This window comes from Rattus norvegicus, chromosome 9 (assembly GCF_021556685.1).
Source record: "Rattus norvegicus strain SHRSP/BbbUtx chromosome 9, alternate assembly SHRSP_T2T, whole genome shotgun sequence".
NCBI lineage: Eukaryota > Metazoa > Chordata > Mammalia > Rodentia > Muridae > Rattus > Rattus norvegicus.
This window is the reverse complement of record NC_141542.1, coordinates 54,181,634-54,208,428: the sequence shown is the minus strand read 5'-3', so window position 1 is coordinate 54,208,428 and position 26,795 is coordinate 54,181,634. Positions and strand designations below refer to the sequence as shown.

Here is a 26,795-nt window from a genome sequence, read left to right as displayed (position 1 = left end):
TTGACTTGTTCTGGGAATGAAAGTGTCTCTATTATTCAGGCAAGTGACTGCTCAGTATTGTATCAGGCCTTGATGTGGAGGGTGCGGGTCTGCTAGGAAGGTTTATAGGAGCCAAACCCTGCAGGCTGCCTGGGGTCTTGTGCTCCGTTGCCTTTTTGCCAGGACCAGACTCAAGCCTTGTTCAGATCAGAATGTTTGTCCGTCCAGTTTGGACCACGTAGTGCTAAGTAGGAAGTCTCCCCAGCCTTATCCAGCAGCTGCTTTGAGGTTTGTCCTGACTGCCACGTCTTCTCTTGGGATCTTGCCTTGCTCCTCCCATCCATAAAGTGCCAATGTGGCAAGCACTGGAAGTTCCTAGAACTTGGTTTCTTCTGCCTTGATAGGGAAAATACAGAAGTGAGTGAGCTGATGATCTCATGCAATAGCATTCGAAAGAGAGGACACTGAGCTAGACTCTAGAGGACTGATGGATGAGGAAAACCTCTGCACCTCAGGAAGTTTCCAAAGAAGAAATTCTCAGTGTGAAACTAATTGTTGGGAGTCCTTTAAACATGCTTCCTTTTCCGTCATATCCAGTTCTAGAGAGGCATGAGTTCGTGTTGAAATTTAATAAATTATGTTTGCTATTGTTCAAAGACATTTTCTTTTCATTGTAAATGCAGACAGGGGAGAAATTAGTGGCTACAAGGAAGGTTTAACACCATGGTGTCAATTCACACCTAACCGCTGTCTGTCGTCCCCACTGCTCTTCTGATCATAGTGCAAACGGCATCCTAAGAAAAGCAAATGCATGTGTCTGTTTTACTACAGAAAGGATTTCTGAGATTACCCAGGGCTCCCTCGGTCAGTCTACCTGCCCTTGAGCCTACCACTGCCCAAGTATGGAGTCTGTGGTGCTGTTTCGGGACATCAGACTATCCCGACATGCTTCTTAGACCATCAGAGGTTAAATAAGCTAGGGTTTTGGAATACATACAGTTTTACATTGTGCTCATAAATGAGGCCAGAATGACGGCACACACACTTAATCCCAGCACTTGGGAGGCAGAGGCAGATGGATTTCTGTGAGTGTGAGACCAGCCAAAGCAACATAGTGAGACTCTGTCTTAGAAAGTGGGCGGAGGGGACGGTGAAGAATAGCTTATTAAAAAGGAACTCGATCACCAGACACTTCGGAACAATCAGAACAATTCTGTTATCCTAGTACACTGTTGATGGAGAACAGTGTGATCTGTAAAAGAAAACATTTTACTTCATAAGCAGGAGTTAGGTAGTGTACTTCATGGAGACCATGTGGTACAATATGTTTTCAACTCATGCAAACAAAAGCAGACGGATCTGTATGGAGCAACCCAGTCATGCCAAGGGAAGTAGAGAGGACGCAGCTCACACTTGCCACATGGCGTTAGGACCATGACAACCCCTCTCCCAGAATGTTTAAACTCAGTCCTCTTTAAAACACAGAATAGTGTGTCTTTGTGTTGAAACAGTGTTTTTAACAAAAATAAAACAACCCTGAACCATTTTAAAACTGGCCATAAAGTCTTATTTTGAATTCCAGATTAAGTTCTATTTTAAATCAAGTGTCTACAAAGCAATAATTAGGTGCTTAGTTTTCAAAATAGGGTTAAAGATTGGTCAGGTCATGCATAAGTCAACAGCACACATTGACTTCACTTTGGAGGGCTTCTCTGCTTCCCACTCAGAGCCCCTACCCAGACCGCAGTGTCAGTGGGCTTCAGGCTGCTGATCATCAGTCTGCCCACCTTCCAGTCATGAGCTCGGCTTTACAGTGCTGTTCCAGGCTCTTTGTCTTGGGTCTGTGTCCTTTCCTGTATGTGAATTGTATTCCAAATTTACACACATGCACACACAATCACGTTTAAAATATCTGTAAGTCTGGTTTTTTAACTTACCACAGACCATGAATGCTCCTTACTGGCTCCCCAGCTCAGTGCCAGTGTCTAAAGCATGAAGGATAAACTCTGCTATAATCAATTTGAGAAGCACTATATATATATTAGGCCTAGCGGGGCTCAGGGACAAATGGTTTTCCCAGAAACCATATTAATGACTCCTGTTTGTTTATATAATAATTCAAGGCTCATCCACTGCAAAGTCCAACAGGATTTACAGAGGGTCTCTCTCGGCATTTCATTTTAAACCTCATTTTAAAACCTGGAGAAAAGAAATCTGTCACAGTAAAGTTCACTCCACTCCACAACAGAACTGTTTCTTCCCTGATCATAGTCAGGTAGGTTCTAGATGTGAGTGTGGGTTGGTTTTCAGTGCTTACCTCACAGTCCTCGTGTCACTCAAAACCTTGAATATGAGACTTAAAATGAAAAATGTGCTCTTTGTACGGTTTTGAATTTTCACCCTTATTAATAATCAGCATACTAATAATTTCTTTGTGGTTGTTTACACATTGTTAGAACTTGTGTGTCAAAAGATGCAAAATTAATTGGAGAAAATCTATGATTGTCATTTGTCATAGAAACAACCTGACTGTGATGGATGCTGTCATGGTCCAGGGTCAGGGGACAACGGAGAACCTGAGGGTGGCAGGCAAGCTTCCAGGTCCAGGAAGCTCCTTGCGCTTCAAAATCACAGAAGCACTGTTAAAGGATTGCATAGACCGTGAGTATCCGGCTTAGGAAGGCCTGGCTCTCACACGTGCTTTCAGAAAAGCAAGAGCAGTGTCTCCATGTATGTGCCCTGCCTCTGGCCATCAGTGTTCATGGCGCTCAGAGAGTCCTGTGTCTTACATCAGAGTTGGGGGGCTTGGCTCTTTCACAGGTTTACTCTGAGTGAAGAGGAGAACCTGCCCTTTTACCATGGCAGATCAAAGCCTGCCGAGGAAAGAGACTCTGCAAGCCTAGGGCGTGGAGGCTGAAGCTCTGGGTCGTTAGTTCCAGGCCAACCTCAACTATGTAATGAGTTCAGACTCAGGCAGGAGTACATACAGACACCTTACAGCCCAAAAAGAAATATATGAAACCAATTAATTATAAATAAAATGACAGATTTCAGTGGGCTGTTTCCAGATGAAACCTGAGGATGGCTGGTCCTTTCCTTTTTGGCATGTGGGGTTGATTCATAATGTCCGGTATACAGAAGCTCACGTGTGCCTTGTTCACACTGGAAGCACACGACAGCATGATTTATTCATATTTGTGATTTCCCCCTTTAGGTTTGAAACTACGAGAACCAAATTTCACATTGAAAAGAACATTCAAAGTAGAGAATGCAGGACACCTCGAGATCCGTGTAGAAACCATTGAAATCAGTGGATATGCGTGTGAGGGATATGGCTTTAAAGTGGTTAACTGTCAAGAGTTTGCACTGAGTGCCAACGCCTCCAGAGACATAGTCATATTGTAAGTACTGCCTTGTCTGGCTCACCAGAGTCGAGCTTTCCACTACTGCTAGAGTCATTTCACTGCTGCGCAGAGATGCATTTCCAGACTCAAAGCCTCTATTGGGGGCTTCAGAGATGGCTCGTTCTTTAGGAACACTGGCCGCTCTTCCAGAGGGGCTGGGTTTGATTTTCAGTACCCACATGGTGGCCTTTTGTAACTCCAGTTCCTGAAGGAATCTGTCCTCTTCTGGTCACTGCAGGGTATACAAACATATATGCAGGCAAAATACCCAGACACATGTGAAAATAAGTTAATATTTTTAAAAAGTCTATCACAAATGTATTTTAATTTTTCCTACCTAATTTTGGCTAAAATATTTGTTCCATGTTTTTGTTTCCAGCATTGCAAAACTTCCTCTGCCCTTAAATTGGATCAGATCATGTTAGAAACCACTTTTTTAGGAACCGATTTCAATGTTACTTCTAAGGTTGTAAAGCATAAGGTATTAGTGTGACCTGGAGGTGTCTCAGCCACAGAGCAGAGACCTGTGCCTCCCATCTGCCATGTGTCCAAGAGGGAGGCTTCCCAGAGAACCTCTGTGCCCTCAGGGTTAGGCACAGCTATTGGAGTGATTGATTTGACCTCTGCCCCTGGACTAAACAACAGCCTTCTGTGGCCGTTAGTCAGAACTGTTGTGTGTACTGCTCTGTGCCCAGCATAACTCAAGCCACCTGAATGTCCAGGGAGAAGGAGGCACTGTTCTGTTCCTCACGCTGTGTGCAGCTAAGAACAAAGGATCACAAATGACCACAAGTGTACAGGAAGTGACAGAACACACTAGGGATGCTACTTACAGTGTTTTGTTGTGTTTTAACAACATTAGTACGAATAAATCCTAGATTTAACAAAGAAAAACGATAGAACAGAGAAGTTTCTGCATCTGTTTGAAAGTGAATCTCACTGCTGTTCTTGGGTCTTAGGTTTACTCCAGATTTCACAGCCTCCAGAGTTATTCGGGAACTGAAGTTTGTGACAAGCAGCGGCTCCGAGTTTGTGTTTGTGTTGAATGCCTCTCTTCCGTACCACATGTTGGCCGCCTGTGCAGAAGCCCTCCCTAGACCAAACTGGGAACTGGCGCTATACATCATCATCTCAGGGGTCATGAGGTACAGGGTGCTCCTTCTCATCCAATCACCGAGAGCCGTGGGGGGTGGGGCCCAGCAGACACCCCAACTCTGTATTAATGGGAACAGTTAAACAGCTGAACCCTTCTTGGGTGGCATAGATAGTAAAGTGTTACTACCTTTGAAAGTTGTTTAACAAATAAGGTCTGTGCTATTTCATAAGAAAGTAAACACAAAGTACAAGTATAGTTGCCTTCTCTGGGCGTATGTAATTAACATTATATGCCTAAGCAACATAAAACAGAACAGAAATATTTCTGAAGGTCCTCGCATCCTTATATCAGTTTATTTCTTTATGTATTTTAGAGACTCAAATATATTTATAATGAATTATTTATAGCTGCTTACACATCCTAAGAAAAAGAGAATTGAACCTCCATCCACTTCCTCTCACCAAGGAGAAATTAGCCTGCAGGTGTCTCCTCTGACACACTTTGTCCTCATACACAGCTTCTGTAAAGGGTTGTGAACTTTTAAAGTTGGTGTGCAGAGGCTGGAGAGACTGCTCAGTGAGTGGTTAAGAAAGGGTACTGGCGGGCTGGGGAGATGGCTCAGCGGTTAGGAGCACTGACTGCTCTTCCAGAGGTCCTGAGTTCAATTCCCAACAACCGCATGGTGGCTCACAACTATCTGTAATGGGATCTGATGCCCTCTTCTGGTGTGTCTGAAGACAGCTACAGTGTACTTATATATAATAAATAAATAAATCTTTAAAAAAAAGAAAAAAAAAAAAAAAAGAAAGGGTACTGGCGATCTCCCAGAGGACCTGGGCTCAATTCACAGCATCCGCATGGCAGTTAGCAGCCATCTGTAACTCCAGTCCAGGAGAGCTGATCCCCCCTTTATGGCCCCATTGGTTCTGCATGCATGTAGTACACAGCATATGTGCAGCCTAAACACCATACATAGAAAATCCATTTATAAACTCTGAGCTATGATGCTTCAGTTTTGTCTGTCCTTTAAAATGTGTCACAGTCAGTGTGGGGTTTTACATCATACTGCAGTTATCAAGAAACCTGCAAGAACCAAATGATATTCTTGTTTTGGCGAAGAATGCTGACTTGTCCCTCTGCTCCACAGTGCGCTGTTTCTTCTGGTCATTGGAACGGCCTATTTGGAAGCTCAAGGAATTTGGGAGCCATTTCGAAGGCGACTCTCCTTTGAAGCATCAAACCCACCCTTTGATGTGGGAAGGCCGTTTGATCTCAGGAGAATCGTTGGTATTTCATCCGAAGGAAAGTATGTTCACATACTGAAATCCACTTTTTAGTACACATTGACTTGGCTGATGTAATTACAAGAAATGAAATGTATCTTTACTCGAGATTTTTAAAAAAGGTTATTCTGGTGCTCAGTTACTGAGAACTCCTGAGATTTCGTATCAGGGACAAAATCTGCTTGGTTATTGTCCGAGCACTAACTAACCTGACTCGTAACTGTCAGAGGAGATACCCTGTGGAAGTTGGCGGCTCTCGCCCCTTCCTGCTTCTGTTCCTGTTCTCTTTGTGATGGGTTTACTAATGACATTTTTTTTCTTAGTATTAGGTTGGAAGTTGCTGCTTACTGATTTTCAATTGATCCATTTTTCAGCTTGAACACACTCGGCTGCGAACACAGTCATGGTAGGGGTTTCTATAGTAACTCATCATCCCGACCTGGTACAGGCAGCCACAGGCAGTGTGGCACATCAGTCCACCCACACAGCAGCCACGGCAGCAAAAACTCAGCTGACGTGGACAACGTCAGAACCAGAAACAGCTCCAGTATGTCGAGCAGGACTTCTCCACAAGCAGCCACCTCACAGTCTACAAGCAAAACAAGCCCCCTAGTCTCAGAGGCAGCTGCAGCAACCCAGGGTCACACAGCAAGCAGGAAGTCCAAAGGGGCAAAACAGGGCCAGCACAACAGCCAGCACCACAGCCACAGCCCACTGGAGCAGCACTCCCAGCCTCCACCACCAGTGCCTCAGCACCAGGAGCCACCACCTGAAAGGCTGTCCCCTGCCCCCCTCACACACCCTCCCCACCCCGAGCGAGCCAGCACCACACGGCACAGCTCAGAGGACTCCGACATCACCAGCCTCATAGAAGCCATGGACAAAGACTTCGAGCACCATGACTCCCCATCCCTAGACGTGTTTACAGAGCAGCCTCCGTCACCACTGTCAAAAAACAAAGGTAACCTGTCCTCCCCTCAGAAGAACAAGGCCTGACCGAGGAGCAGTCAGGATCGAGGCAGTGTCAGCAGCGCTTGGCGTTGTTCAGTAGCTCAGACCCATCTCCTGAGTAAAGCAGTGGCCTCTCTGTCACGGTGCAAACAGCACTGCTTGTCATGACACAGCTGTGTTCTTCACTTGCTTCGACAGATTAGAAATCCGTTGAGTGGCACCTCCTGCTACTCTCAGCTGCTGGTGGTAACTGTCCCACGTTCAAATGGTTTTAAGGTCAGGCAATACTTGGTGCACACCTTTAATCCCAGCACCTGGAAGGCAGAGGCAGGAGGATCTCTTAAGTTCAAGACCTGCCTGGTCTACAGAGCACGTTCTAAGACAGCCAGGGATGCACAGAAAAACCTTGTCTCAAAAAACAAACAAAAAGATTTTGAAAACAGGGCTAAAACTAAAACTAGTAGGATTTCTAGCGGTACATGGTGACACACATCTGTAATTCTAGTTCTGGTGAGGTAGAGACAGGATGTTTGTCACAGGCTTGAGGTCAGCGAGTCCACACACTGACACCTCTTTTCTAAATAGGAAAAGGAGTGCAAAAGAAGCTAGTGAGAAAATAATTGGTGAAATCAGGTGCCCAAAGAGAGGCTGGCCCAGCAGGACAGAGAGGGCAGAAAGTGATGGTCGTGCACACATCACAGAGGAGTGAGGGCTGTACCAGATCTGTGGGATCAGTGGCTTAGGGGAGGAACTTTGCCAGAAGGAACCTCACAAACAGGAAGCGTGTGAACAAGTCAAGGATGGGGAGTCCGAGACAAGAAGTGACAGCGAGATCTAACAGTGAGCATGAGCGATGTTTCAGAGTAGCAGTGGGGGTGAGAACAGGCTCTTGGGTGTGTGCAGCCTTGTGTGCAAGGTACTGGAGTAAAGGGGAACACAGCGTATGGCAGACGCTGTGGCAAGACGAGAGCAATCCGGAATCACAAGAGTCTGCAGACTCGGAACCTTGGAAAGAAATGTAGCACATAGATCACGTGATTCCTAAGACTACAAGCAGGCTTTCCATCAGTTCATCTGAGGTGGTGCAACCAATGTTATCAGCCGTCATACGTTTCATTTCAAGCAAGTTAGGGGACAGCAGCTTTGAGGGGGTTTTGGATTTCAGAGTTACAGATTGGGCACAGGAGACCAAGGGAGAAAGCGCCCTGTGAGTGTGGTGTGTGCTCCTTGTGGAGACCAGGAGAGTGTGGGCTGCAGCAGTGCCAGGCCAGGTGTCTTGGCTGCTTTTCTATTGCTATGACAAAACAGCATGGCCAAGGCAATGCTTACAACAGGAAGCATTTGATGTGAGGGCTCACAGTTCCCTGACCATCAAGGTAGGGAACATGGCAGCAGGCGGGCACACATGGACCTCAGCAGGAGCTGAGTGCTCACATCCTGAGGCAGAAGGGCATTGCTAACGGAGATTGACGTGAACCTCCAAGCCCACTCCCAGGACACACAAATCTTTTCCAAACAGTTCCACCAACTAGGAACCAAGCCTTAGGGGGCATTCTTCTTCAAACCACCACATCCCACTCCCTGTCCGCTTAGGTTGGAGCAGAGTGCATTTAGTTCATCGTCCAAGGTCCCTGCAGCCTTCAGTTTCAACACAATTGAGAAGTCCAAGTCTCCTGTAAGACTCAAGACAGCCTCCTGACTGTTACCCCGTGAAATCAAAGCACAAAGCATGTGTGTCTAATGCATGGCACAGAATATACATTGCCATTCCAAAAGGGAGGTGAGGGCATGGTGAGAAATACCAGGCCAAAGCAAGACTGAAGCTGAACAAGGCCTGTGCTGTGTGTGTCTGGGCTCACAGTCCTTCTAGCTCTGCTAAGGGCCACTTCCTCCCCTGGGGCTGCTTCCACTTGGGTTGCAGCTCTTTTTGGCTAATGTCCCACAGCTCCATCATCTCAGCATCTTGGGGTCTCTAATGTACCCCAGGCCTTACCTCACCACTTCACACAGCAGCCTCTGTGCAGATTCCCCTGACACGCCCCCTGCCTGAGGGGCTCTCCTTACCCACAAAGGAGATGCCTCCCTTTTACTCCTATCCTCTGTTCAGTGGTGCCTGGCGCCTGTTGGGGTTGGAGCCTGGTCCTCCCCCTCCTTCAATCACATCTGCATGAGCTTGGGTTTGTTGCCGACTTAGGGACCAGAAAAATCCCTTAGGTCTTTTCCTTTAACAAATTCTGAGATCAGCCCAGTGAGGTCTTGCCCAAGGACACCACTTCCTTTATTCTTACTTATTTTGCACCAGGACTTTTATGTTTGAGCACAGGACTAGGCTCTGACATTAAATCTGCTAGTGCTCTCTTTTTCCTCAGATGGCTTTGTTTTTTTGTTCTGCTTGCTCTTTCTTGTTGTAGATCTGCATAAAAGTGGTCACTAACAACCATGAGAAAGAGTCCATATTAAACTGTCTGGAAACCTCCTCTGTCAACACAACTAGCCCCAAACTCTTCAGTTTAGCCCCAGGCAGATTCTTCAGGCAAGGGCAAAAAGCAGCCAGTCTATGCCAAAACATCCCAAGAGTGGTCTCTGATCTCAGGCTAGGCCTTCGTAGTCTACACTGTTCTCAGCACTGCTGCCTTCGGTGCTCCTCCTAGGGTGGCTCATTGAGCCCCACCTGCAGCATTCAACCACGTTCTTAGTCCAGAGCCCCAGAGTTCTCCACAGTCTTCCCCAAAACAGCATGGCCAGGCCTGTCACAGCTCTGAGCCTCCCCTTGAAACCAGAAGACTGTCAAGGTAATGGGTAGGCTGCAGCATGGTTGAGGAGGAAGAGTACTCCTGCAGTGTCCTGGCACCATGTTTGAAGGAGGAGCCAGAGAGCATTGGCTGTGCAGTGAGGAGAGTGCTGTAAACCATTACGAAACCTTGAGGTGCAGCAGACAGCACTGCAGAGGCCATGAGACTGGGGTGCCGCTCAGTGGGGAAGTGCTCACCAAGCACACACAAGACTTGTCTTTCTAACTATTTAAAAATGTTGTTACTCTACCTTCAAACTGTACAAAACAAGCATAGGTCAGATTTAGCCCCAGCTCTACTTTGCCAGCCCGTTACAGATGCTAAGATTTTCATCCCCAGTGAGGGGTTAGCAGGGCACTGTTTGAGATGGGCGGCAGAAGTCTGGATCTAAGTCAAGTATGAAGTCACTGTTTTCACTCGTGTGTTTAGAAATGATGCCACAAAGACACTTCCAAGTGTGGCCTCTGCAGGTCTGGGTGCTGCTTCTCTCGCCTCTGTAGAGTGTCAGGTCCATGAGGCGAGGATTAACATGTTCAGTATTGTATCCCCTGCTCTTAGAACAGGATGAAGACTATGCCGCGGTTGGTTCTGGGAGCATCCGATCTCTTAAATCACTAAACTTTCTGTTTTACTCTGTCCTTAGTGACACTGTATGGCCACTGCTGTTACAAGGGCTTTTTGTAATTCCTCACTTAGCCCTGCAAATGACAAACCAGGATTGGACCCAGCAGAGTGTTAGCACCCCCAGGTGACACACCACCACCATTCTGTCCCCCAGCACACTAGAAGCTCTGCCTTCCTCTGTTGCGACTCTTTAAAACCTCCTTCACCTTCTGGCAAACATTTTCAAGCCAGTTTGCCAGATCTGCTGACAAATTTGCCAAACTGTACTTGTAAGAGGAGAGTATTTTAAACAACCTCCCCTCAAAGACAAACCTGACAGGCAGCTGTAAATCAAGAAGGAAAAACTAGAGTCCAGCCGCTCCTAACAAAACTGGGAACAGCTCTGTGTCTGAAGCTGTTTGATCAGGCAATGTCTTTACTTGAGTTTGTCATCCCCAGGGAAAGGAAAGTCTCTCCAGCAACGCAAGGCCAAGCCTCCCAAGAAGCAGGAGGAGAAGGAGAAGAGGGGAAAGGGGAAGCCTCAGGAGGAGGAGCTGAAGGACACGCTGGCTGATGATGACAGCTCCTCCACCACCACAGAGACCTCCAACCCCGACACAGAGCCTCTCCTCAGGGAGGTATGTGGGTGTCGCAGTGGGACTTCAGACTGCCTGGCTCAGTACAAACGAATGCCTCACTAACAATGTCTAGTAATGCTGGGAGCAGGGCTCAGTAACCATGTCTAGTGATGCTGGGAATTGGGCTCGGTAACCATGTCTAGTAATGCTGGGAGCAGGGCTCAGTAACAGTGTCTTGTAAGGTAGGGAACAGGGCTCAGTAACAGCTCACCTCCCCCTCAGTTGTCTAATAATGCTAAAAACATGGTTCAGCAACAGCTCACCCCCAAAGCAAGGGGCAACAGTGGCTCTCCCAGAGGGAATATTGTAGCTGGTCCTTGCTACTTTGTGGGTTCTTCTTTTTCCACCCTTTATCCACCCTCCCTGCACACACACACCCCATTTCACCCCCTAACACTAGATAGGAGAAAAACAAGGCTGAGGAGAAGGAGATCTCTGAACCTAATTTCTTTCCTTTTGTTTCTTCTTTGAACATGGCCACTAACAAACCTCAACCAAACCTCACTAAACAACCAACAACCACCCACCCCGCCTCTTGGGGCCTTGGACTTTATGTTCCCTCTGAAAAGTTCCTGGAGTTCCAAACATTGCCCAATCACAGACATTATCTGCAGCTGGCAAAACCACGCTTCTGCTAGGGCAGGAGGCAAATCATGGTCAGCTGCTGTGGACAGTCCTACACCTGGGATTAAAATGAAAGCACACTCTTATTTATGTGGTTTTTAAAGAAACCGAAATTCAAGAATTCTCAAAAATGTCACTACAAAGTAGGTTGAAGAGGCCATTAGTGGTCACTGGAACCAGCCTAGGACACATCAGCATATGGAGTCAGCAGCCAACAGGTGACTATCATTCAGAATGAGGCTGCAGAACAGCTGGCACACCACCCCTGTGCTCGTGTCCCACTGTGTGGCTTGTGCTGTGCGGAAAGGCAGGCTCTGCCTCGCCTTTGGCATTTTTCATCTTAGGTGTGTTCAGGTCTCAGATGGTCCCTGCAGCCCGTAACTGTGGGTCAGAATCTGGCCTAAGGAGTCAGTTCATAAGCAGTCCCAGCCCTGTTCACTGGGTGATTTCATGGTTCACATAGGATGCACAAATCCACCTGTCCCCTGTCTGCCTGTCCCCTTTGCATTGCCTTGCAGTAGGCCACTGCCCCATCTATTTCCATTTCAGTTGTAACTTGTGCTAGAGCACTGGGCTTGGTTCCCATTTTAGTAAATGACCAGAGAAACAGGGCACCTGCTGGTGGAGAAGATACTGAGCCATATACACACACAGCACCTTGAAGTACTGAGCTATACATACCCACAGCACCGTGGGGAGAGTACTGAGCCACACATACCCACAGCACCGTGGGGAGAGTACTGAGCCATACAGGCCCACAGCAGCAGGCAGTTGAAGTGAGCATGCCGAGTGTCTCCTGCTGCTCTCTTAGTCTGAGCTTTGTCCTAAGGGCAAGTGCTGCTGCAGCATTAGCTTTGTATCATACTCTCTGCTGGATCTGTCTTGTAAGTAGACCAGGTTTTACTCCCAGTGCTTTAGTAAGAAGCTAATTCATGCTACCACTGCCCACCCTCCTGTTGACACATAAATGACTTACACTTCAGACTCATCAGAAGATGATTACACTAAGTTAAAATCGGCTAAAACATTGACAGAGATAAAAGAGATTTCAAAAAAAGGAATGTTTAGGGACAGGCATCCGTACTGTGCACCTGTAAACCCAGCATTCAGGAAGCCAGGACTGTGAACCTTGATTTCAAGGCCAAGCCTGATCTACATAGGAAATTCAGGCCAGCAAGGAGCTGTGACTGAAAGGGGATTGCCATTTCTGCAGTCCGCCATGCAGAGCTGTACCTTGGGTTTGTTTTCATTCCCATTGTCCTACCAGTCCTTCTGAGCACCTTGCATCTGCGTCTTTACAGGATACAGAAAAGCACAAAGGGAGACCAGCCATGCCTGAAAAACAGGAAAGTGAACTGTCTCAAGGGAAGCCAAAGAGCAAAAAGCTCTTAAATGCCAAGAAAGAAATCCCAACAGATGTGAAAGGCGGGTGAGTGTCATGGGGTTGCTGCTGGGGCTGGGCAGTGCTTCAGTCACTTCTCTAAGGGCTTGGGCAGCAGAAGCCATGCACTGTTCCTCTCGGCCTCTACTGGTCGGGTGGATACTTAGGGCTTGCGCCTGCTTCTGATACCAGACTGGAGAGGGCGGGGTTGGCAGTCTGTTGTGAGGCTTGGTTTAATACATACCTAAGGCATCGTGTGGGTAGCAGTAACCTTGAAGGGTCCCCTGCTGGTACAGAGCTAACTTCTCAAGAGCTTGGAGTCTTCAGTTGGGATCTAGAATTCTGTGCTGTAAACCTTGGAAGAGTTATTCTTGCCTGAAACATATTCTGGGTTGCCATCCCCAAATAGCACTCGAGTACCCACAGGCAGAATTCAGGGAGACCCATAGGGAGGCTTTCTGAGGACTGCTGTCCAAGAAAATGGGTGTGTGAAGCTACTGAGTTGTTGACTAAGGTTTCTTCGTATTTTCATAAACGCTGGGCTGGCATCTTCCTAATGAACTGATGTCAGTGTTATATTGTGATGGTTGATGGCAGACGGGAGGTGAGGCAGGAAGTATAGGACGGAAGGACAGAGGCCTCTCTTGTCACTGTTAGTCTGAGCCCTACATTTCCAAATGCTGTCCTAGGGCTACTGCTGTCTTGAGCTAGTGACTGCCACTTCCTCTCTTCCACTGCCTGCTATTGTGTACTGATTTCTCCAAATGAAATAAGCAGACCATTATCAGGTTCAATCTTGAAAACTCTCAATTAAAGACTGAGTCCACTCTCCATACAGACTTGAGGCTTCTCCATGCCCAACAAGGACCCCTACAGCCATCAGCTGTGTTCTCCTGGGGTGCAGAAAGATTCATTCAGCGTGCTCTGAATTGTCTTTGTAAGATGTCTTTCTACCTGGAGGAAGCCATATATAACCGCCATCTTCCAGCCTCTTTAAGCTCACTGACTGTGTGTGAGCTTCATAGTATTCACATTCAGAATTCATAGTACATCAGCCAATCAACAAAGCCTCCTTTTCCCAGGTAACGAAAGGTTTCTTCTCAGACTGGAGCCCATGTGTCCACGGAGGTGCAGCAGTAGCATATGCTCTGTTGTCAGGAAGACTCTCACCAGGTCTAGCTGTCGCTTTGCCTCAGATTCCCATCAGTCGTGCTGCTGTGTGCGTGAAGGAAATGTGCCCATGTTAAAAGTGAGATAGCACAGAGGAATGGCTCAGAGGCCACCTCTGTCTTCACCCTCCTGTACTCCCTAGAGAAATGTCAGGAGCATGGCTGCCAGGAGGAGAAGCATGGGGCTACAATGGTGGCCTCCAGACACCTGTGAGTCAGTCAGCATGCAGACATGGGACTTAGATCTCAGACACTGGGAACTTCTGCAGGAGTAGGAGAGGATCGGCCCAGCTTAGCCAGCACAGCCACTGCTGTGTGGTTCTGTGAGGAACACTCTGCATGTCAACTTAATCTGCAGGAAGCAGACGTGATCTGCGTGTCAGCTCAGCTCAGACCAGGATTCACCAGCACAGGGAAAGCCCCAATCACTACCCCGCACCCCAGAAAGAGCCACACACTGTGAGACAGGAACAAAGACCAAGCTGGCATCTGAACCTCTCTCACCTTTGATGACGGAATCATTTCAAGTCAGTTGGCTGTTGTCCATTTTCTTTAAAAGCCTAAACTTTTTTTTCTGGAAACCATCTGGCTTAATTTGGAATGTTGAATTAGCAAAAAATAAAATAGTCTGGCACCTGTTTTTCTTTAAAGCCAGTTAATTTTACAGTGGCAAAGTTAAGCTTTGTAAAATAGACACCCCTCTCCTCCCCCCCACCCCCCGGGGTACTGATGACTTACCTAAAAATAGCTCACACAACCTCCACCACTGGCTGGGTGTCTGTGTTTTGGGAGTCATTTTTAGAATATGGAATTTAAACTAACTCTACCAGCCAGGAGTAGAATAGAGGATTGTGTAACAGTGTCCAGAAATGGCATTCTTGGAGTTTGCTTTTGGGGGTGGGGGGAACTCTTTTGTTATTGTTCCAGCTTGTTACGCTACTTAAAACTTTACTAGGGGCTGGGGATTTAGCTCAGTGGTAGAGCACTTACCTAGGAAGTGCAAGGCCCTGGGTTCGGTCCCCAGCTCCGAAAAAAAAAAAAAGAACCCCCCCCCAAAAAAAAAAAAAAAAACTTTACTAATCTGGAAACACAGAGACCATTTGGATATCTCTTTTAACTAATCTCAGAAATACTTAGGGACTGGCATAGTGGCACAGGCCTTTAATCCCCCAGCCCTTGAGAGGCAGAGACAGGCAGTTTGGGCGAGTTGGAGGTTAGCCTGGTCTACATAGTTCTAGGCCAGCCAGAACTTCATAGTGAAACCGTTTCCAAAAAGAAAAAGAAAAAAAATGGGAATTTTTGAGAACTATGAAAAAACAAGTGTCCTTCGAACCGATAGCCTTACACAGTCTACACAGCCTGTTTGCAGTGTGTGCTCTTGCATGAAGGGGTCTACATTACTTGAGCTAATATTCTGCTGGGGCTGGAACTCGGCTCCCATACATGTCAGAATTGCTGTTGGAAAATACGTGCAGGAGGCCGTCCAGTGTGGCACGAGGCCTGAAGGCTCCCTCAGCACAGCTGCCCTTGCTGGCTCCATGCAGCAAGTTCACAAACACATCTCCTGAAACAGACACTGCACTCCACTCAGGGCAGCAGAGGTTACACCCTCAAGTGTACACGTGTACACACACTCCCAGAATGTCTAGAGCACAGACATTTAGAACTGAGTAGGTACTGTCTTGGGAAACCCTGTAAACAAGACAGGCAGCTGACCTGTGGGGCATGACATTGATGACTTACAGCCTGGCTGCAAACCTCAGGACCAATGGTGTCTCTGTTCATGCTTGTCTTCCAGTTCCTTTGAACTACCATATACGCCCTCACTGGAAAATAAACAGCGTAGAAGTCTCTCCAAGATTCCTCTTCCAACTACACTAACAAGTGGATCCAAATCACGAAATCCCCAGAAAACAAAAGGTATTGTCATGTTGACCACAGACACTTTGGAACCACTGTTTTCATGGCTGCCAGTGCCCGGTGGTGGTGCAGTAGCTGTGTTGTGAAGCCAAGGCTGTGTTGAGGGTTCACTGGAGCAGGCTCATGAGAAAAACCTGCCCACATTCACTTTCCTTTCTGATCTGCGCAGGTACAGATAAGTTAGTGGGAAGCAGGCCCGCTGCCCTCTCGAAGCTCCTCCCCAACAGTCAAGAACTAAGCAGTACCAGCAGCTCAGAGGGCGAGAAAGACTCTCCTCCACCAGAGTGGGATGCTGTGCCGGTTCACAAGCCCAGCAGCTGTAAGTCTGGGCTTAGAAGCCACTGCTCCGGCTCCAGGCCATTGTGGGTGGCCATTGTGGGCGGCCTGCTACAGCTAGCCTTAGCCAAAGTGCTTCTGTCAGGCTGGGGACAAGGAAGGTGTCAGAGACTGGGCTGCCTACAGTAGAGAAGGCAGCAGAGCCAGCTGGGGGAAAGCCCTTCAGTGCTTCCTCCTCAGACAGCCGTGGCCTGCTCCCAAGCCTTGTTCTCACCGTCAGTTCTCACCTCCGCTCTTACCACTGGAAACCTCTGCCAGGGCTCTGCCGTCTCCAGTGTGAGCAGAGGAAGCCAGTGAGTGTCCCGTTCACACTATCACTGTCCCATGTGGACGCCTCTACTGCCTCAGTGCCCAGTTTTCTGCTCTTCCTTTGGTCTCCCATCTTCCTTAAACCCCACCTTTAGGTGCTTATTAGCAGGACACTGCTGGCCTTAGAGCTTTAGTTTTGTACACTAAGTCGGACAGAGCATTAGCCAGAGGACTGTCGAATCCTGTGTGCACAGTTAGCTGGAGGTTTGCCTTGCTTGGGTTTTTCTGTTGCTGTGGTGAGGCACTGTGACCACTGAGGAGGAAAGGGTTCAGTCAGCTGATGCTTCTACGTTATGGACGTCAGGGCAGGAACTCAGGAGGGAAGGACGATGCAGAGGCCAGCAGTACTGCCCACTGGCTTGTTCCCTCAGCCTGATTTCATAGCAACCAGGACCACCAGGTGTGGCATTGCCCACAGTGAGCTGGCCACTCCCATGTCCATCAAGAAAGTGCATCACAGGCTTACTGACAAGCTGCTCTAGGCGGGAGGTCCCCTTTCTTAGATGACCCTAACTCGTGTCAAGACTTGCCAGCAAACGCCTGGTACCAGTAAAGGAAGCCAAGAATGTTCTCCATGGCTTAAAAGGCAAGAAAGGGCCAAGGAAAGGTCAGTACGCCGGGGGTATAGTACCTGAAGCCAAAGGCTCTCTAATTTCACAAAGCAATGTGAGTTTTGGCCTCTCAGCCCACGGCTAGCTGGCTCTGTTGCTTTTAGGTCTATAGCAAAGCAGAAAACATGACAGAAGGGTGTGATGGGGGCACAGCTGCTCAACTCGGCCGCTTGGAAGCAGGGAAGAGGGTACAGGGAGGATGTGAGCGTGAAGGGCAGCTTCCTCATAGTCTGTTCAGCACTGCAGTTGGAGCAAACCAGCACACCAGCCTTTAGGTGTAGTTCCTATCCAAAGTACAGTGTGGCCTGCCCCCAGTATTTCATCTTTCACCAGGGGCAGGTCAGAGAAGGTACCACACAAGAAATGAACAGGGAAGGAAGGATCTGGGCGTTTGTACAAAAAGTCACCCTTCAACATCAATATGCTGGGTAAGCGTATGTGCTCTGGAGACGTCCAAGAAGCTTATGAGCAACTCAGGCAAGAAATCTCACACGCACAGCATTTGTGATGAGCAACAGTGGAGCAGCTATAGAGGTCACCTTTGTGGTCATTGAGTGGGCAGGCTGCAGGCCAAACAGTGATAAAGCTTATCGCACGGTGCTGCTGGGGGCGTCAGAGAGAAGGTGACCCTAACCATAGGGAATGGGGACCATGGGCTTCAGGAGAAAGGAGCTATGCTTAGCACTGATGCCACTGGGGTCCTGACGGGTTTAGAGAGCAGCAGCAGGCGCTAGACAGCTTGAGCAGACACATAAGATCAGCACAGCACAGGCGTCCAGGGCAGGCGGGGGCAGGGGGCCCGAGGCTGCAGTATGTCCTGCACATCTGGGCAAAGCCCTGTCATGAGCAGCACCCAGGGACACGAGTGACACATCTTCTGTTGCTACTCCTCCTTCCGGTTTGGGTGCAGACGTATTCTAGAGATTTTAAAGCAGCTGTGTAGGTGTTTGCGTGGATACTGAGAGCCACAGCCCTGAGGCTGAGGCAGGGAAGGAATCTTGTTGGACTTGAGGGTATTCAGCCTGTGTACTTCATCTACTGCAAGCTTAACTCTGGAAGGAGACACAGCCTCCCTCTGGTCCTCAGACAGTGGCTTCAGCTCCTCCTGGGTAGCAGGGAAGAGGTCAGCTACCCTGCCCTGCATTTATGGAGCAAGTACTTGTATTCCCTGAAGGGCACTGAGAGATTCACATTTCCCCTTTCTTCTTAGACCTTTAAGTGGAATGCAGACATCTTCATTCGTTTCCTTTGTAGAAACACTTGAATTTCACATCAAAAATAACTGGTTTTGGGGCTGGGGATTTAGCTCAGTGGTAGAGCGCTTACCTAGGAAGCGCAAGGCCCTGGGTTCGGTCCCCAGCTCCGAAAAAAAGAACCAAAAAAAAAAAAAATAATAACTGGTTTTGAAGAGTTCCGATGAAACTGTCGCATTAATAGGACCTTTTGTTAATTTCCAGCTACTGACAGTCTTTATAAACTGTCTCTGCAAACACTCAATGCAGACATTTTCTTAAAACAACGTCAGACCTCGCCAACACCGGCCTCTCCTCTGCCCACTGCTCCCTGCCCTTTCACATCCCGTGGCAGCTACAGCAGCGTTGTCAACAGCTCCGGCAGGTAGGCTGCTCACACAGTGTCACAGCTGTCACAGTGACACTTAGACACCACACTCTTGGTCCTGCTGCACATGAACCCACTTTTCATTACTAGGTTCTTTCTCAGGGATTAGCTCTTCTGTGGTCCAGTACCTGACCCCAGCGGTGACCTTATCCTGTCCATGAACACATCTGTTACTGTGTTCTGCTGTAGGCAAGCATCCCATGACAGCACTTCACCTGCAGTATAGATGTGGAGTGCACAAGCAGGCTCCATCAGGGCACTTTGGCTCCATGTCAGGTGGTCTCTCTCTGTGCCAACAGGCTCAGTGTCACACAGGCGTCATCTTCTCCAGACAGGCTCCTTGAAGAGTAGTCAGCAGAAGCATAACCTTGGGGCGGGGGGCTTACTTACTGGGGCCTCCACTGTACCGTGTCCATGGGAAGGAGCCCTGATGAGTGGACCAGTCCTATCAGCCCCACTAGTTGGCTGATACCCTACAAGTTTCTTTGCCAGGGGCCTCAAAATTTGACCTCTACCTTTCCCAGGCCCCGAATTGTGACACCCACCTTGGTCTCTGTCCTCGATCTCCCAGACACCCCTAGTTTCCATATGGTTAATCTCTCTAGGACCCAGAGCACTTTCACAGGGCTTCTCTGTGCTCTGAACCATCCTGGGCTGTCTGTCACCCCTGGTGCCCGACACAGTGGAGCATACTTGTCGGCAACACCAGTGAGGGGAACTCTTCCCTTCTCACTCTAGTGACACAAAAGCAAAGCAGCCAAACGGTAGCAAGAGCAAGCTGACAAAGGCGGCCTCTCTCCCGGGAAAGAACGGCAACCCCACCTTTGCTGCTGTCGCCGCAGGCTATGACAAGAGCCCAGGTGAGTGGCCTGTGCCCAAGGCCTGCCACCTTGGAAGTGGGCATGGCATGGCGCGGGGCTCTGTCCACTGGGCCTCAGCACTGACTGACAATCCTTGTTGCAGGTGGGAATGGATTTGCTAAGATCTCGTCAAACAAATCAGAGTTTTCCAGCAGCCTTGGCATTTCACACATTCCTGTGGACAGTGATGGCTCTGACAGGTATGCTCACCCTTGGCCAGCGTGAGGTTGAGACTCCCAGGCAGGTGGCATCTTTTAGCACCGTGTGGTAGATTCCCCTCTCAGTGCTTTCATAACCAAGCCCCCAATTGAAGCAGCTTCTCCATTGAAGCTGTAGATGGGGCTGGTTCACTAACCACCGTTTTGTGTATTTTCCCTTGCAACATTCAGCTCGGGTTTGTGGAGTCCTGTCAGCAACCCCAGCAGCCCTGACTTCACCCCCCTCAATTCGTTCTCAGCCTTTGGGAATTCCTTTAATCTAACGGGTGGTAAGTATTCAGCTCTGGGTCTGTAAGGTAGGAAGCCGATAACAAGAATAGGCATGTGACAGGTTAGGGACACAGTACAGGGGACATGGCTGCCATCTGAGCAGGGGGTATCTTTTTCAGTGCAACAGCTGGTGACAGGTTATGTGGAGGTCTAGGGAGGGAAGGTTGTATTTCTCCTGTCCTGGAGGGCTTCTGGGAACCCTGCACACAGCCAGGCAGCCGTGTGGGAGTCCTCCCTACCCCATTGCCTGGGCGCAGCAGGACACAGTGAGAGGTGCACGCTGGGCTGGCCGGTGCTCCACTGTGCATGCCGAAGCCTTCTGAGAGGGACTGCTGCACCTGCTGGGCAGCGTGCTTGCATCCTAGCGCCATCTAGTGATGACTGCTAGATGTGCACATTGTGGCCGTGGGCCCGAGTTCTTGGTGGTGGGTGCTGAGGAGGCACGTGTCGGCTCGCGTGCATGGCGCTGGGGTGTGTGGTGCTGAGAGACTCATCTCGTCCCAGAGGCCGAGGAGGCTTGACCCCTGCCTTGTATTTCAGCAGTTTTCAGCAAACTGTCGCGATCCTGCAGTCAGTCATCCCAGAGGAGTTGGAATGAGCTCAGCAGCGGCCCCTCCTACCTCTGGGACGCTCCAGCAGCAGACCCCAGCCCTTCCTGGCCAGTTCCAGCCAGTTCCAGCTCAACAACCCACACAGCCACCGTGAGTGCCCAAGCCCCATCCTTCCCCATCCTTCCCAGTTCTGCTGTCCCGTCACACAGCAGAGACACCGCAAGAGGGCTGTGTTGTTGGGGACGCTGCTTTGTCTCCTGTTCTGTCCGCTGCCCAAAGTGCCCTTCAGAGCCTTAGAGTCAGGACACTGAGGAAAATGAGGGCTGTGGTTCAGGCCCTGGCTTCCTCCTGCAGGCCCATGCTTGGTCTCTTACATGGCTTGGCCCTGGCCATCCCATCTCAAGGGGACACCCCACTCCTCCCTCGGCACGCCGGGAGCTGCATGGCTTTGCTTCTGAGTCGCTTTTTCCTAGCTCACGTGTGCATTAGCTTCTACTCTAAGTTCTCTGCAAAGATTATGCATCCTGAAGGGCCTCTGCCCAAGAAAATAATGGATTCATTCTTCCTAAGACAATAGCAGAAGCTTTGCCTCAGAAAACCCCAAATCACACGTGCACGGTCAGTGGGTACTGCTGTGAGGATGGCGTCATAGGCGAGCCTGTCCCCCTTAGTAACAATTTTGCCTCCATCCCATGGCACCATGACCAATCTTAAAGCAGGCCAGCAAATTCTCTATACACATCAGGTAGTCAGTCGGACCCTGGGCTTTGCAAATCATTTTCCACTCCGCTTGGTTAGCTTTGCATCTTGATACAGGTTACCATAGCCAGGACCCACACAGGTGAGACCTGTGTGCCATCTGTGAGATGTGAGACCCGGGCACAAGAAGCAGGTGACTGCACCGGGCCCACCAGCCAGGCTTCGTCAGCCTTCAGAAAAATAGCAGAACAACTGCTCCACCCTGCTACGGCTAAATATATGGAATATTCTTTAAAATAAATAAAAACAAGAGAGGTCTGTGGGCCACTCCATTCCCCTGCCTGCCTAGCTCACCCCACACTCAATGCTGTGTTCTTTCTGTTTTGTCATAGTCCATCCTGGGCAACACCAGTGGCCTGTGGTCCACCACTCCATTCAGTAGCTCAATCTGGTCCAGCAACATCAACAGCAACCTTCCGTTCTCCACTCCAACAAACACGCTGTCAGGCATCGGCCTCATGGGCACGGAAAACTCCACCCCTGCCCACGCTCCTGCCTCCAGCCCAGCGGATGACTTGGGACAGACCTACAACCCCTGGCGGATATGGAGTCCTACGATCGGGAGAAGAAGCTCTGACCCATGGTCTAATTCACACTTCCCTCATGAAAATTAAAATTAAGCAAAAATCGAAGTGGGGGCCTCTCTAGATCATGATCTGCCAGCTTCCCAGCCGTCTGTCCTCTGGAGGCCCTTATGCTCGCCCTCCTCCCCCTCGCGGGCAGGGCAGCCTTGTCCACTCGCTTCTCTCACGTCTTTCTCGCAATTATGATACCCTGAGATTTGCTGTTGTGCTTGTAGACAAAAGTCTGGACGCAGCCACAAACTACAACCTGTCATCTGAAATCTTGACTTTCCAGTTCCCCACCGTCTCTTCCTGCCTTCTTTATCATAAGAACACAAATTTGGCATTGCAGTTAAGGGAGAAATTTGAACTGATTGACAAGTCCTGGCATGTGACAATTTTACTAAATTTACCAAGTTTGGTTTTTAATAATTTCACAATATTATGCGCCAAGATCTAATTTTAAAAATGTATGAGGACTTTGTGCTGAAAATACAGAGTATTTTTTTAAAGTAAGGCTATCTTGGTTAAAAGCAGATTACAGAAATGTAAGCCAGCGTAAGAGCAGTGGCTGACGGTAGAGCGCCCGGTGGGAAGGAACCACACGCAGCTTCTGTGCTGTGTGTTGAGGTGTGCACATTTGTACACCTGACTTATTTTAAAGCGAACTGAAATGCACATAGCCAAGTCTTGCATTACAAGATTGTGTATTTCTTAAAATACAACTTTGTGTTGTACTTTGAAATAAATGATGCTTTTTTCAAAAGCCTTAATTGTTTTGTTTTGCTTTTTTACACCACGGTTCTGCGTTTCCCACCACGGTGGGACAATGGTGTCACTGAGTGTCCCTCTGGAGTTGATAGGTAAAGAGGTGTCTGACCTGTGAGGGCCACAGCCAGCTCTGGAGTACTAAAGTCCTCCTGGTGTCCATGGAGGCCCCTGATAGGAACTGACCCAGAAGCCTGTTGGGATTCATCCAGGAGTGGCTGTCCTCTGCCTCTGACCTAAACAGCAGCCTTGGAGAAAAGCTGCTAACATCTGGCCAGCTGCTGCGTCAGCACGCACCTGAAACCAGGTATCTGTACTCAGCCTTGGATCGGCTGGGGCGTTTCCAGCTGAGTGACCTGTGACAACATAGAACCCACAGGGACGCCGATCACACGTCCACCCCACAGTCATCCTTCTCAAAAATGGGCCTGTGCCAGCTCACGCACTGCTGAATTTGTGAGGTCAGGTTTCCTGACACGGGAGTCCGCTGACAGGAAATCCTGGGGTGGCTCGGTGGGTGGCGGTACTGCAGCTGAGTCCAAACCCCCAGGATCCCACAACCTCGTAAAGCCAGGTGTGGTAGGGTGGAATCCCTGGGCTGGGAGGCAGAACCACAAAACACCCAGAACCAGTGAGAACCGCACCTTAGCAAATGAGACTGACTGAAGATGCCCACTGTACCTACACATACCCGTGTATACCACACATGGGTATGTACCAGAAGAAAGGCAGGTACACGGGAGAAAGAAGCTGGGCACAGGAAAGGCCTGAGACCACCTGCAGGAATGCCCATGTTGACGGGGTAAATCTCTAGCATTCACCAGCACACAATTACGATCTCCTCACCTCACTCTGTTAAAGTCCTGAGGGACGAATGCTAGGAGCATGTCCTCGAGGAAGACTTGAGTTCAGTTCCTGCACCCAGATCTGGTGACTCTTATTTTCTTTTTTTTTTTTCCAGAGCTGGGGACCAAACCCAGGGCCTTGTGCTTGCTAGGCAAGCGCTCTACCGCTGAGCTAAATCCTCAACCCCAGAACTGGTGACTCTTAACCACCTTTAACTTCGGCTCCAGGGGTCCTGGCACCCTCTTCTGGCCTCCTTGGGCACTGCATTCAAGTGTGTGAAACTGCACACTAACATACATGCATACACAACATTTAAAAAAACACATTTTTCATGTGTGTGGTACATGTGTGGTATATGCATATTCACGTGTGTGCGCTTGCGGACAGCCAAGGGAGAAGGAGATGCCTCATGCCACAGGCTCCTATGGTGAGACATGTCACCACCAAGCCCAAAGGTGGCCCACTGCCCTACACCCCACAAATCAGCCACCAGAGTCCTGAGACAGTAGAACCTCCATTGAATCTGTTCACCAGCTGAATCTGCCCAGTCAGACCCCCAGCTTAACAAGTGCTGTAGACATGGGCCCCCAGTTTTCCCCAGGGCCCAAGTCCAAAACAACTGTCCCTAAAGCCATGGCCCCTCCAAACCCACTTGGTCTGAAGCCCTGTCCCATCACTATAGGCTATGGTTTCCCAACAGTGAGCCTAATGGGCAGAGCAGGCCTGGGACCCACTCGGGATGCTGAGGCAGAGAGAGGGGGCATAAGTTTAAGGCCAGCTTGAGCCAGAAACTGAACTGGTGGACAGCTTACCTAACATGCCCAAAACTCTGGGTTCATCCCCCAGCACCCCATAAAACTGAGAATGCTGCCCACTGCCTGTAATCCCAGCACAGGAAGCAGAAGCAGGAGGATCAGAAGTTCAAGGTCATCTCTTGCTACACAGTGACTCTGAGGCTACCCTGGACTTCAGGAGACCCCACCTCAAAAACAAACAAAAACGGGCGGGGCTAGAGAGCAAGCAGGCTGAGTAAGCTCAGCTCCCCGCACTTGAAAGGTGGCTGACAGACCAGGGTCCAGAACTCTAGCTCCAGCGGACCTGACCCCCTCTTCTGACCTCTGCGGTCACAGGCAGGCATGCATACACTAACATGCATGCAGGCAAGCAAAACATTCCCAGGCGCAAAAAGAAAACCACAAAGCTGAATGGTGACTCAGTTACTCAGCCCTTTCTCCTCCCGACTCCTTGCCAAGGGGACAAGAAGGCGGCAGGGGGAGCCAAGCAGCTGCTGAATGTCAGCAGCCTTGCTGACTGGGGGGTGACATCCACACAAAGCAGAACCTGCGGTTAAGAAAACCCATGGGACGAGGGTGGAGGAGGGACTGCAGGAGCAGACGACGTTGGAAAAGAACAAGGAGAGATGCATCACCTACAGCTTCATGGGGTAGGGCTGAGCCCACTCCCCACTCTGAGCCATTCTGCTGCCCCTTCTCTAGGGCAGCTGCCACACACACACACACACACACACACACACACACACACACACACACACACACACACACCCGCTCCTGACTGCTAGTGGCGGAGAAAATGAAAGGGTTTTCCTCTCTGCAACAGGCTCAAGCGTCCTTGTAGTTCCCTGGTACCTTTGAGATCTTCCCATTCCTTGTTGGACATTTACTTTCCCTTTTCAGCCAACGCACCCAAAGAAACTGAGAAACAGTAGGGTTAAACGACTCGCCCCCGCCCTGGGTTCGGTCCCCAGCTCCGAAAAAAAGAACCAAAAAAAAAAAAAAAAAAAAAAAAAGACTCGCCCCCGGGGCAGCTGGGGCTAAATCTATAAGCATAGTATGAATTTCCCTACAGCATGCCAAGCAGAGGCCATACTAAATACAAAGGCGCAAGAGACAGGATGTGTTCTGCGAGAGGGTGCGGAACCCGGATCCCAGAGACTGGCAAGAAGCATCCTGCAAACGGGCCAGGAGTGCACAGTTTGCAGGCGGCGGGACTGAGGGGCCTGAAGATCAGGTTGGGGTCTGGATTCTGTTCCCTCACTGAGAAGCTGCCAGAATGACAGGTGAGCGCCCTGGCCAGGAACTGAGCCCGCCTTTGCTTTGACGGTGGTGCCACCTCGTGGTGCTCTCTTAGAACTGCAACCTCTTCAGAAGATTCCGTCACTGCCACCGTCCCGCGTGTACTAGACACCCACGCGGACGATGTCTTAATACCAAACAGTAATGCTGACCATAAAGATAAATAAAAATAAAAATGTATTTAGTTTCTTAAACGTTTGTGCAATAATATGTATCATTTTCCAATAGCAAGAGAATTTTAACGCAACTGAAATATTTGCAAAAGGAACCAACTTCCCAAAGCCACTAAAAATCCTACCACTGAGAACATTTTTTCTTGAATTAGAAATTAAAAGTGTTTAAGTTTTAATATTGTTTATGAATTAGCAATACAGCTTACATCCGCAGAAATACAGTCATCTTCTAATGAAAAACATTTATCTTACAATTCTAAAGGCATTGCTAAGGGGTTTTCGCTTGTTTTGGGGAGTTGTTGGGCTTATTTGTTTTTGTTTTTTTTATGTGTGTTTGGAGTGTGTGCTGTTGACACAGGGTCTCATTATGGAACCCATGCTCACACGCAACTTGTGACCTTCTTCCTCAGCCCTGTAAGTGAATCTTAAAGACAAAATGGGGCAGAGTAGGGAAGTGCTCAGTGCTTTAGGGTGCTTCCTGCCTTTCTAGAGGAACCTAGTTCGATTCCTAGCACCAGTGTCAGGCATCAAAACCACCGGAAATTCCAGTTCCTTCGGTCTTCTCAGACACCTGAAAGCTTGTACAATTCACCTCCGAGACACAGACAGACAGACAGACAGGCAGGCAGGCAGGCAGGCAGGCAGGCAGGCAGGCAGGCAGGCAGGCAGGCAGGCAGGCAGGCACCCACGCACGCACGCACGCACGCACAGAATGAAAACGAATAGATCAAAATAAGCTCTGTACCAGAACTAACCTCATTATCTCGGCATTCTCCTGGTTTGACCCTATGTATGTGTCGTCAAGACTCCGGGACTCCTCGCTGCCCTCAACCCCACACAGCAATTCTCCCGTGACCCCCATAAAACTTCCACAGCCTTTCCAGAGCGTCTGGCTTCCCACCACAAATAATAAACTTTACTTTCCCAGAATCCCCAGCAGATCTCACCTCTCATTGGCTCTAAGTATGACACACCCCC

The 26,795-nt window shown here is 49.1% G+C and overlaps 1 protein-coding gene across 4 annotated transcripts in view; it reads left to right on the top strand.

Moving 5' to 3' along the window:
- Window positions 1-22,710, top strand: part of Tmem131 (transmembrane protein 131) — a 146,192-nt gene extending 123,482 nt beyond the window's left edge. For 2 of the 4 annotated variants that reach the window (XM_087566045.1, XM_087566047.1), the window contains 16 exons: window positions 2,103-2,254; window positions 2,498-2,640; window positions 3,194-3,380; window positions 4,343-4,528; window positions 5,627-5,785; window positions 6,137-6,723; window positions 10,568-10,746; window positions 12,672-12,799; window positions 15,719-15,840; window positions 16,010-16,159; window positions 18,554-18,713; window positions 19,455-19,576; window positions 19,680-19,776; window positions 19,966-20,063; window positions 20,608-20,765; window positions 21,707-22,710. In XM_087566045.1, coding sequence (XP_087422171.1) covers window positions 2,103-2,254; window positions 2,498-2,640; window positions 3,194-3,380; window positions 4,343-4,528; window positions 5,627-5,785; window positions 6,137-6,723; window positions 10,568-10,746; window positions 12,672-12,799; window positions 15,719-15,840; window positions 16,010-16,159; window positions 18,554-18,713; window positions 19,455-19,576; window positions 19,680-19,776; window positions 19,966-20,063; window positions 20,608-20,765; window positions 21,707-21,988 — 2,910 coding nt within the window. In that variant the 3' untranslated portion in view covers window positions 21,989-22,710. Of the gene's footprint in view, window positions 1-2,102; window positions 2,255-2,497; window positions 2,641-3,193; window positions 3,381-4,342; window positions 4,529-5,626; window positions 5,786-6,136; window positions 6,724-10,567; window positions 10,747-12,671; window positions 12,800-15,718; window positions 15,841-16,009; window positions 16,160-18,553; window positions 18,714-19,454; window positions 19,577-19,679; window positions 19,777-19,965; window positions 20,064-20,604; window positions 20,766-21,706 lie in introns of all 4 variants that reach the window. The other 2 variants (XM_087566046.1, NM_001427652.1) reach the window with 2 other exon arrangements.
- The last annotated feature ends 4,085 nt before the right edge of the window (window positions 22,711-26,795 follow it).